The following is a 12576-nucleotide window of genomic DNA, read 5'->3' on the forward strand; positions in this document are numbered from 1 at the left end:
GCTAATTTTTTCTCTGCTTCTTTATTTAGAGTCCAGGTTTCACTGTTGTAGAGAAGGCTTGACCAGATATAGCATTTTATTAATCTTTTTCTTGTGTCTATATTAATGTCTCTGGATGTTAGAACAGTTTTCATATCAGTAAAGGCTTTTCTTGCTATCTCTATTCTTTTTATTTTTTTAAGGAAATTTCCTCTGTCTGTAAACATTTGTCCCAAATATATAAAAGACTGAACCTGTTCAATTTTCTTTTTGTTAACAGTTATGTTTAGTTTCTTATTTATTGGTTCTTTTGATATAATCATGCACTTTGTTTTCTTTAGGTTAATAATTAGTCCCATGTCTAAGCTTCTGTTGTAAATTTTTGTGACTAAGTTTTGAAGATCATCTTCAGATTCAGCTATAAGGACTGTGTCATCTGCATACCTGAAGTTGTTGAAGTTCCTACCTCAGACTTTTACACCCTTCAGTACTGAAATATTTTTAAAAACTTGCTCACTATATATATTGTACAGTAAGGGTGATAAGATACATCCTTGCCTTACTCCTTTTTTGATTTCAAATTTCCAGAATATGTATTTTTATATCTTATTGAGGCCATTTGATTCCAGTATATATTTGTAATTATATGTAGATCTTTTCCTTTTAACCCATTATTCTGTAGGATATGTATTAATTTCTTGTGATCTATTGAATCAAATGCTTTGGCGTAATCAATAAAACAAAGATATATTTTTCTGGTTGTCAAGCCTTCTTTCACATAATGTTTTCAAATTGAAGATTCCTTCTCTTGTACCTTTGTCTTTTTGAAAACCCGATTGAGTGTCTTCTATTTCTAGTGACAAAATGCCTTTTATTCTTTCTAGGATTATTCTCAGTAGTGATTTTGTAACATGGCTTGTTAAACTTATTAGTCTATATTCTGAACATTCAAAAGTTCTTGGAATTTTGGGAATAGTGACAAAGATAGATTTCCTTAGATCATGAGGGATGTATCCTGTATCATAGATGTTATTAAAAATAACCTTTAGGTCATTAAGTGTGTTTTCATTTACTTTCTTTAACAATTCAATAGGGATCTGATCAGGGCCTGATGTTTTACCTGTTTTCATTTGACTTAGAGCATATTCTATTTCTTCATAATTAATTGGTTCACCATCCATATTTTGTATATCTGGTGCGTCTGTGCGATCAGAGTCAAACAGTTCTTTTGCATATTCTTTCCATCTTTTTATGATATCTTGTGTCTCTAGTAGCATTTTTCCATTTTGATCTTTTATACAAGGATTATGGTTGAAATTTTTCTTTTTATTTGTCAGGGCTTGGATTGACTTATGCATTTTTTTACTGTTGTGTTTCTTGTCCAATTCCTCTATTTCTTTACATTTTTCATTTAGCCACTTGTCTTTAGCCTTCCTGCATTCATTTTTTATAATTTTACTGAGTATGCTATACTGTTGTGTACTTTTTTTTCATCTTTTATTCATAAGTTCTAGTATTGATTTGGTCATCCAGAGTTTTTTCTTATTGTATTTAATTTTTGGAATAACCTCGTTAGCTGTCTTATATATTGCACTTCTAAAATTTGACCACCTGTTTTCAATTTCCTCTGTGTTATAAAGTATACTGTCTTCTGTTTTATACCCTGCATGATCTAATTTCTTCCTAATTTCTGAGTTAAACACCATTATGTTGTCAGGTATATTCAGGGCTGTGAAGTCAAGTCTTTCAGTATGATTGTTTTTAGAAATGTTTTTAAGTTTAATTTTTAAAGTAGACACAACAGGGTTATGGTCTGAAACTATATCAGCACCTGGGTATGTTTTTATGTTGGTTATATTATTTTTGTATCTATTATTTATCATTATGAAATCTATTTGGTTTCTTATAGAGTTATCTGGATTTGGCCAAGTATATAGTCTGCGCTTTGGATGTTGAAAGAAAGTATTCATTATGTGCAAGTTGTTTTGAATGCAGAATTGTATCAATCTCTCACCTCTTTCAATTTTCTGTCGCCTAGTCCAAATTTTACAACAACTGGATTTTCTTCCCCTTCTCCAACCTTTGCATTCAAGTCACCCATCGCTATGAGTATCTCATTTAATTTTACATATTCTATAGATATTTGTAAGTTATTATAAAAATCTTATATTTCTTCGTCATTGTGAGTCATCGTAGGGGCATAAACGTGGATAATTATGATGTTAAATGGCTTTGCGGCTAATTTTATAAGTATTATTCTTTTGTTTATGGGCCACAGCCCCATTACACATTGAAAGATGTCTTTCTTAATCATGAAACCCACTCCATATTCATGCTTCTCTTCACCAGAATATACAAATGTAAAGCCATCTTCTTCTAGTTTTTCCCATGTTAGGCCATCTTGTTTCACTAATTCCCATCACATCAACTTTTAAGTCTTTTTATTTACTGTGTAAGGTTGTCAAAATTCCCTAGTTTATATAATGTTCTCACGTTCCAGTTTTCAAAACACTGTTTCTTGTTTTCAAATGAGGAATATCAGATGCCTACCTTCCTTTCGGATTTAAGTTGACATCATCATGGAGTGCACTTGCAGCGCTCATTTTATTCACAGTTTCAGTGTCTTTTTCTCTGTAACTATTTACAGCTTGGGACGTTGCAGAGGTTCCAACTTCCAAAGCATAGCTTGTAATATTTCGGTTTCTCCATGGTCGACTATAGGATAGAGGATAGTAACGTGGTGAGGCCCGATCTCCTCCACGTCTGCAATAGCCAGTTAACTTGGCTCATTCTGTCAGCCATTGATCTGTATTCAGAATCTTCCGCCTACCAGTTGTTTCACATTGCCGTTGATATATGAATTCTTCCACCAATGATGAAACAGCAGATGTTATTGCAGTCCTAACATCTCCCACGCTGGCCACATAACGTCTTGGGAGATGCACTTTATAGCTTTCTGTCAGCTCTTTGCTTAGTATCAACTTTGCCATGGCTCATTATGACACCATGTTTTTCAGGGGATCCACGCGGAGCATGATACTAAGACTTCCTGGATATGGAAGTCTTAGTATCATGGAGAAGGGGCCCTCCGGACTTCACCGAAATATTGGCACTGCCATCTATATCAGTTCCATCAGGGTTTTTGACCATGTTATAGGTTGCCAGCCCACCAAGGAAATCCATCCCAGACTTAACTGTGCTCAACATGCTACAAGCATGACTGATGGCTAGTCAGCCAAGATCCTGGTAGGAGAACACAGTTAATCCTGCCTACAGAGAGATTAACAGGTATTAATTAGATCTTTAAATGACTGTCTTCCAGATTTTTGATAAATTGTAAAGGTCATATTTGTTGTGGTTTGGGTAATGTTTAAAGCTGCTGTTGATTCCAGAAATAGTCTCTTTGACATGTATGACTTGTGTATAGCAATTTTGTTTTTTCCATTTAATCCTGTGTGAAAGGGTGTCCCAGGCATGATCTGCTAGTTCTGGATTGCCATAATGATGGTGCCAAATGTATTTTTTATATTCTCTGAGGTGAATGTCAACAAATCTTCTTATGTCAACAGGTCACAAGTGCAAGGTACTGCATATACTCCTGGATGTGAAAGGAAGAGAGGCTGTCCTTAGATGAGTGAACGAGGGTTGCCAGTTTAATATGCGGTGCGACGCTGGTATTTATTAAGTACTCTTGATATCTTTTCAGGTATGACTTGAATAGATGGAATACTAACAATTTTGTTGTGTATTAGGGAAGGGAGTAATTTTTTCGGGGGAGGGGGCATTTGGTATTTTTTCTATTTTTTGAGGATTATAGCCATTTGGCAAAAAGTGTGGTGATGGTAGATGAGCTCATTAGTAAGAGCATTATCTTTGGAACAGGCAACTCTGGCTCTTTGGGTTAGTGTTTTTAGGATACCATATTGTTGAGCTGGATGATGGTGCAATTGCTTATGTAGATACCTTCCAGTAAATATAGGTTTCTATAAATAGAAAAAAATAGTGAACTATTTGGATGGCATGTGACTAATGTATCTAGGAAGGGCAGGCAGTTATTAGATTCCTTTTCTATTGTCTGAGCTGTCTGTTCCAAACATAATACTCTTACAAATGAGCTCGCCTAACTTCACCATGCTTTTTAACCATTGGCTGTAAAAACAGAAAAAATACCAAATATTCACCTCAAATTCCATCCCTTCCCTAATACACAACACCACAACAAAACTGTTACTGTTCCATCTATTCAAGTCACATCTGAAAAGATATCAAGAATACTTAATAAATACCAGCATTATACCACATATCAAACTGGCAACCCTCATCCTCTCACCTAAAAGACAGGCTCTCTTTTTTCACATCCAGAAGTATATGAAGTGCTTTGTAATTGTGACCTGGCTTATGGACAGATTAGAAGCTCTGCTGATATCTGCCTCAGAGAATGTGAAAAATACATTTGGCATCATCATTATGGCAAGTCAGGACTAGCAGATCATGCCTGGGACACCCCTTCGATTAAATGGTAAAAAAAAATTACTACACAGAAATCATACATGTCAAAGAGACTATTTTTGGAATCAGCAGCAGCTTTAAAACATTACCCAAACCTCAACAAATATAACTATCAATTTACCAAAAATCTGGGAGGCAGTCATTTTAAGATCTAAGTAATACCTGTTAACCTTTTTCTGTGTCCAATGATAGATGTTGCCAATTAGGACTTTATTTCTTTGTGTTGTCTGTTACAATTTTAAACTGTTCCCACTATTAACTAATTATTGCTGTTTACATACTGTGACAAACTGTTTATTGTGCTCTGAAGATTCTGGGTACGACAGCAGCAAATAAATAAATATTAATTATTTTCTTGTTATTTTTATATTGTGAGTTAATGGTTTTAAATAAATGTTTACTATGAAATCTTGTGCATTCTTCAAAATGTCAACAAAAAGCACCCATTCTGTGAATATAAATTCATTGTATTCAATTTATCAAAGTAGCCCAGTCATGAAGTGACTTCATGCGCAATCGTTTTACTTACACTTGAATAAAGGATGAAACCAAGAATAAATTTCTTGGCATCTTTAATTTTTAGTATAACCAAGTGAAAAAACTTTCAACAAGTCATTAGCCTCTATATATAAGTATACGTGGATAAAGGATAAAACAAGAATTTCATTTCTTGGGAAGTTTAATTTAACTTGATAGGCTGTGGTTAAAATTACTCTGTGGTATTGGATGCATGTGAATATCTATAGGTGGGAGATGAATTTCATTGATTTGTGATTGTCTGTAGGTGGAAGGTGAATTTCATTGTCCAGTGAAGTAGCTTAAAAAAGTTCCATGTTTAGTCTCTAGAGTTGGATTTCCAAACTATGTTAAAAATAAATAAAATAATAAAAATTGATTTGAAAATTCCTTAGCTTGCTCATGTCACTTGATTTCTTGTGTGAGAGACCAATAAATGGATACATATTAGGGGAAAAAAAAACTTAACCCATCCACAGTACTACGATACTCTAGGTGTACTACCCTTTGTGGATTGAAGTACATAAAATAAATAAATAAATAAATTGAAAAGACATAAGACCAAGAGATCATTGAACAGCTGACCTACATTTTGGGTAGCATTTTGCAGGCTGAAGAAGCTATAGATGTTGATGTGTTTGGACCAGGAAAGGCACATAGTACAACATACCACTTTTTCAAAATAAGTTGCTTGCTCAGTTAGCGAATGGATAGAATCTCCACCTTCCAAAACATACAGGTGGTTGGTTCGAATCTCACATAGATCTTTGCAAACGTCCTCATTTGGTAGAGGATTTTGATCATCTAGTTATGAGATTTCTGCCCTGTTTATGGGTCCTGAAGCAGTTAGAAAAGTATATCAGGTTTGGTTTCTGAGCAGAGTTCCTACATTATGTAGCCTTTAGCTCACCTATGATAATAATATGTTATAATTTTGTGAGTGGGATTGTTATAACTATATTCTGTACAGTGCATTTAGGTTTTCATACATTTTGATGGTATGACAACAAATAACTCATGTGCCATAAGGTTGCTATCATTAATCTCTGACATATCACATCACATATTAGTGATAACAACATAAGAAAAGTGCACAATAAAACATCTTAAACAATGTGCATATAATGCATAAATTTAAGAAGATATCAGGTATAGCAGTTTGTTGAATTCAGAATTATTATTTTTCACTTTAAGTTTCCCTTTAAAGTTGGTGACAGCCTAGAAAAAAATGGAAAAGAGGCATTAGAAACTGGAATGAACATATAGAAAAAAAAATAATAAAAGGGAAAAATGAAGCTTGCAAGAAATGGTTATCTTCTGATACAATTGAAAATAAACTAAATTATAAGAGAAAGAATTCCATAGACAAAAGGGAAATTGGTGCCTTTAAAGAAAACTGGAATAACTTTATAAAAGAACTAGAAATAGAGTTAAATAGAAAACACTTATCAACATATAAAATCCTGAAGTATCCTTGAACAAAGAAATTAAACAACAAAATAATATAGATATCTATAAGTAAAAAGCATCATCATCATCAAATTCCTGCCATGTACCCTCAAGGGGTGTACAGGATATGACAGTACTACATGAAAAAATTACATCATTACTAACTTCCTATCTACAATTTTCCTCCAAATCAGTCTGTTACTTGTCAAGACTCCAACATTATCAGATCTTATATTTCTATCGTCTAAGGCACTTTGTACCGTATCAATCCACCTATATCTTGGTCTTCCTCTGGGTCGTTTTCCTGCCAACCTGGCAGAGAACACTTGTTTTGCTAATCTTTCCTCTCCCATTCTATTTAAATGACCATACCACCTGAGATTAGCTCTGCTAACGCATTCCTGGATGCTGACAATGTCAAGTTCTTTCCTAATATCCTCATTTTTAATATGATATTGCCATTGATGCCATCTGTTCACGCCTCTAATCTTTCTCAGGACTCTCATATCTGCGGTCTCTAATCTTTGGTCAAGTGTTGTACTTCTGACCCAGCTCTCAGATCCATAAGTTAAAACTGGTTAAAAAGTAAAAAGCAATGAATAATTATTATAAAAACTTATGGAGTGATAATTTTAGCACTCTTAAAATCTATTCTCTTCCCATAAGGAACAGTAATACACTAGAATTCATAACACTAGATGAATTATCTGAAATTCTAAAGAAAATGAAAAAAAAAAAAAAAAACATGAAATGATGGAATAAATATGGAATTATATAAATTTTCTGGTGTTGAACTACATGAGAGACTTAAATAAAATTTTGAAAACATAAACAGCTCTAGATGAAAAAAATCCATTGCATTGCCTGTTTTCAAAAAAGACAATAAATCAGAGATAGAAGAATAAGTATTAGATTCTGGATACAAAATAAATACATCAATATTGAAAAGAAAAATAAACAAATGTATAAAAAAACATTTAGAATAATGAATTTAGAGGGGGGGGGGTTGCTCATCTGTTCTGGACAGTGAGAAAAATAGACCAATAAAGAATTACAGCAGAAATGAAATTTCTAAGAACAGTAAGTTGCACTAACCTAGATGAAAACAGAAATTTTACAAGATCTACAAGCACCAACTTTACAAATGATAGATAATTATAAAAGCAATCAAAATCAGGGACGAATTTTCCATGCTTTCTGTGCAAACTCATTACTTGAGAAAGAAGTAATATTTATTTGTTAATAAATGCATGCATTTATAAAGCATTCCATTTAGGCTTTTATTTTTTTAGACAGAAGATGTCTTAAGCTTGTGGGAGCAATAATTGAGCTTTGCGTTGTGTATCGAAGGCCGATGCTTGCTCGTCTAGTCAAAGCTACCTTGGCTTGCTCGGTTGTAGGAGCTTCCATGTCCTCACAGCAGCACTGTGATTTCATGTGCATGCATAGCCATTTCTGCTCCCTTCACGTCATCTTAAACACAGGCCATACACAGTCAAAGTAGCTCTATATCATTTGTAAAATAAATGTTGTATTTGTATGATTAAAAAGTACATAAATTTCTAAATATATAGTTTTAAATGGTCAGTAATTCATTATTCTGCCAATCAGACTCAATCACACCTCTCACTCCCTGAATGATAACAAGAGCAAGCGTTAATTTCAAGACCAGCATTCGACCCTGATCAAAATGGATTCAGCATATGAATAGAATGTCACTAAAAAAATAAAATAAAATATATAAACCTAAAGGTAAAAAAAAAAGGAAATAGAGGAAGATCTCTTAGAGATAGTGTGAGACCAGAACAGACTAGTAGGCTTAATGTAACTGTTTTATTATTATAAAACAAAAGAAATCTGTTAATGCCTTTTATTCCCTTATACAGAGTAGGTGAAGCCATTTTAGCCCTATATAACTTTCTGAGACTGAGGGAACAGGTCAATCTTCACCGGCAGACAATCAGAGATAGCTGGTCCAATATTATCACTATTTATAAATGGCATCCGATGAAAAGAGGCATACAACTGCTACCATCTCATGGTCCCTAACACGGTGTATTTTTTTGAAATAGTGTGGGTTTTATGATCAATTTTCTTGAGTTTGTGGGATGAAAATTATATAATTTAAATATAAATAATTACACATAATAAATAGCCCTATTTATACCTACTTTCATGTAAATTCACGTTTCTGTAAAAAAAACAAAAAAAAAAAACTGGGCTACTTTTTAATTGTTTTCCTGTTACTCTGATAAAATAATAAAAAAATAGGTAATAGACGCCTCTGTAAATAATCTAAAAGAAGAGGAATATATATACATATATATATATATATATATACACAGACACACACACACATTTGAAAGAACTGTTTGTCTTCTTTTTTAGATTGCATTCTGGTTTCCAAAATATGTGCCTTTCACCTCCATCAAGCCAGAAATTAAATACAAAAGCTACTCTCTCAGTGAAAGCTAAGAAAGAAAAACAATCTTCTAGCTGTTCTTCTGATGAAGAAGATAAACGCATACAACAATTGGATTCATACTTGGATGGGCTTCATGTTTTAAATAATGCATGATAATGTACTTTTTTGTATATTTTTGTATATATTATTATAATACATTTCGTAAATATGTTTAAATATGACATAATAGAGAGAGTACCTGCTGTAAATAAATTTATTACCCTACTAAAAGACCAGTGCCTGGCTTTTTTTTAATATTTTTTCAACACATCATCCAGATGTCTAATATAATCATTATAACATACTTATTATTTCTTAGTGTATCTGATGCTTATGTAGCTCCAGTTTACCAAATGTAATATTCATTTTTTTTTTATTTTTGACTCATTGGATATTTTGCATACATTCTCATATAATTCGACTGTTGGAATGATTTCATGTTTTAATTATCAGATTAACAATTCATTTTTTTGTCCAGTTCAAAACATTCCATGAATATATCCATAGCAGTAGAGTTTTATCTGTTGTTCATAATCTTAATGCACATGTTAGCAATACATGAGAATATTCAAATATCTATTTTTTTCTGGTTGCATCATCACACTTCAGCTATTAGAAATGCAAACAATTTCTTGCTATCCTAGACCTCAGATATTCTGATCTAAGTTCATTCTTGATAATTATTATTTTATGGGAGTGGTATTGTTGGACTTGTATATAATGAACTTTACTGTTTATTTTTCATACAGGTATGGATAATTTTTTTTTTTTTATGTTATAGAAATGTGTAATCAGTAGTGAAATAAGTGAAAAGTGTGCAAGTGTGCTGGATAAAGGCAATCTGTATTCAGGGATATATTGGACTTTGCAAACACATTTGACGGATAATTGATAATTGATATTTGTCTACATGACAAATTGGTATACAAGTTGAGGTCTGAGGATGGAGACAAGACTGAGTGTCTGAAAGACTGCCATGTTGTATGGGATGATGTCTCATAAACAGAAGGTAATCAGTATTGCTTTACAAGGATGTTCAGTTGTTTTCTGATGACGAGTTTCATACAAAGGTGAAATGGTTTTTTCTCTCAGAAATTCAGGATTTTCAATTAAATAGATCATGTCATTGGCCTCATGGTCCTAGTTCTTTGACTGTAATTCAAAAATAACAGTAGCATTTTGGTGGAAAAAAGTAATAAAATCCCTATGCTATTATCAACACTTAGTTTGGAAAGGTTACCCAGACAAGGGGATTGTGCTCAAAAGTGTATTTGAGGTTTATAAAAATAAAGGGTTGTAGACGTTCAGGTGTCTGCATAATCTATGCACCAAAATATATATATACATACATACATCTTCAAGGCCCACCTTTCCTAATTGGGTTGTGGGGGCAACAGCTGCAAGAGGAACTTCCAATGATCACGATCCTCTGCCACCAAGCTCAGGTGTTCTGGTGGGATTCCCAAACATGGCTACCCAAGATTTTGGATATAATCTATCCAGCGAGTCGTTGGCATTCCACGTGGCCTCCCACCCTCTGGCTTGGCAAAGAGGGCCTGCTGAGGGTGCCTCTCTTGTGGCATTCTGACCAGGTGCCCGTACCAACATAACTGTGATCTCTCAACATGGAGAAGCAGCAGTTGAGTATTGAGGGTTTCCCGAATTGCAGAGCTTCTGACTATGTCGAGTCTTGTCAGCCCCACAACCCCTCGAAGGAACCTCATTTCAGCCGCTTGGATTCGTATCCGCATTCTTTCAGTCATTACCCAACTCTCATGCCCATAGATGAGGATGGGGACATAGACTGTATTGAAGACAGCTAGCTTTGCCTTCTGGCTTAACTCCCGCTTCAATACTACTGAACAGCCAAGCTCCCGCAATATTGTGCTTGCTAGCCAATTTGAGTATCTAGCTCTATGTCCCATTTTCCATCATTCGTGAATATGGACCCAAGGTATTTAAACTTCTCCACCTGCCTCACTGGGACTCCACTTACATGTAGAGTGCACTGGGATGGTTGTCTTGACCACAAATGTTTCAGTTTTGGCCACACTGATCTTCATTCCAGCATCTGTACAAACAGCTACAACTGTCCAGTGTCCACTGGAGGTCATCTGTGGAATAGCTAAGCAGAACTAGGTCATCTGCAAAAAGCAGACGTCCAATGCTACATCTTCCAATTCTGACACACTCTGCCTCAGCTGTGCCTATCAATCTGGTCCATAAATGTTATGAAAAGGAGGGGTGACAGAACACACCCTTGGCGGAGGCCAACGGAGACTGTGAAAGGTTCAGACTTTGTGCTGTTTACCCTGACACAAAACACTGAGCATTCATACAGGGAATTGATATGCGGCTAATAGTTGGCCATCCACTCCATACTCCTGTACTACTTGCCATAGCTTATCCCAAGGAACCTGGTCATATGCCTTCTTCAAGTCCACAAAACGTGTAGACATTCTTGGCATATTCCCAAGGTTTCTCAAATACTTGCCTTAAAATGAAGATTTGGTCAGTTGTGCTTCTACCAGGACGAAAGCCACATTGTTCTTCCTGGAACTTTGACTCAACTATGCTCCTGCACCATCTTTCCAAGCACCTAGCATACACTTTTGCAGGCAGGCTGAGCAGAGAGATGCCACAATAGTTACTGCAATCCTTCTGGTATCCCTTCTTGAAGACTGGTATTATTATGCCTGTCTGCCATTGCTTTGGTGCTCGCCCAGATATCCAAGCAGCCTGACACACTCGCGTCAACCAGAGAACACCGTCTCGATTTAAGGCTTTTAGCATTTCGGGCCGAATTTTATCATCGCCAGCAGCCTTGCCCAGTTTTAGCGATTTTATTGCTAAATGGACCTCTTCTGCTGTGAGACTAGTCATTGCCCCGATCTGCACCTCTTGGATGTCCACAACTGCTGGGCCACTTGGGTTAAGAAGGCTCAAAGTATTCCCTCCATCTGTGGAGGATATCCTTCTTGGTTGTTAAAAGTGCACCATCAGAGGCCTTAATTGCCCTTGCTCTGCACGATTTCCTCCCTCGAAGGCGGCGGATGGTCTGCCAGAATACTTTGTTTGCATTTGTATAGGATGAGTCTAATCTTTCTCCAAAGGATTCCCAAGCCTTCTGCTTTGCTGTCTTTACTGCCTCAGCAGCAGCTTTTCGTGCCTCAGCATACCGCAAACCCATCTCAGGTGACCTGACCCTAAGCCATGTTAGGTGGGACTCCTTTTTTTTCCGGACGTGTTTTTGGACTTCTTGGTTCCACCAAGGTGTCCTTTTCTCACTGCCTGTTGTCACGCCGAGCCGCTTTCTGCCACAGCACGAGAGTGCAGAGGCAGTGACAGCTGTTCTGAACAGCTTCCACTCCTCAACATCTGCAGTATGCTTGGGAATCTCTTTGAACCTGGAGGAAATATCATCTGCAAAATTCTTCCTCACAGCCTCATTTTCCAATGCCTCCCATTTCACGTGGTATAGCTGCTTAGGCCTACCAGCGTTGATGGCAGCATCTGGTTTCTGAAGCCATAGAGTGCACACAACCAGGTGGTGGTCAGTTGACAGTTCTGCTCCTCTTTTCACATGAACGTCCAACACTGAGGAAAATAGGTCTGCTGAGACTATAAAGAAGTCATTCAGAGGCCTTTATTCTAGTGTA

General features: G+C 35.7%; 1 protein-coding gene across 1 annotated transcript in view; it reads left to right on the top strand.

Annotated features, from left to right (window-relative positions):
• LOC150103928 (tRNA wybutosine-synthesizing protein 3 homolog) overlaps window positions 1-9130 on the top strand; it is a 54840-nt gene extending 45710 nt beyond the window's left edge. The window contains exon 7 of the mRNA XM_090397013.1: window positions 8842-9130. Within this exon, the coding sequence (XP_090253139.1) occupies window positions 8842-9031 (190 nt within the window). The 3' untranslated portion in view covers window positions 9032-9130. The remainder of the gene's footprint in view (window positions 1-8841) is intronic.
• The last annotated feature ends 3446 nt before the right edge of the window (window positions 9131-12576 follow it).

Source organism: Typopeltis vanoorti, chromosome 8 (genome assembly GCF_054136105.1).
Source record: "Typopeltis vanoorti isolate ZY-2024b chromosome 8, IOZ_Tvanoo_1.0, whole genome shotgun sequence".
NCBI classification, from domain to species: domain Eukaryota; kingdom Metazoa; phylum Arthropoda; class Arachnida; order Uropygi; family Thelyphonidae; genus Typopeltis; species Typopeltis vanoorti.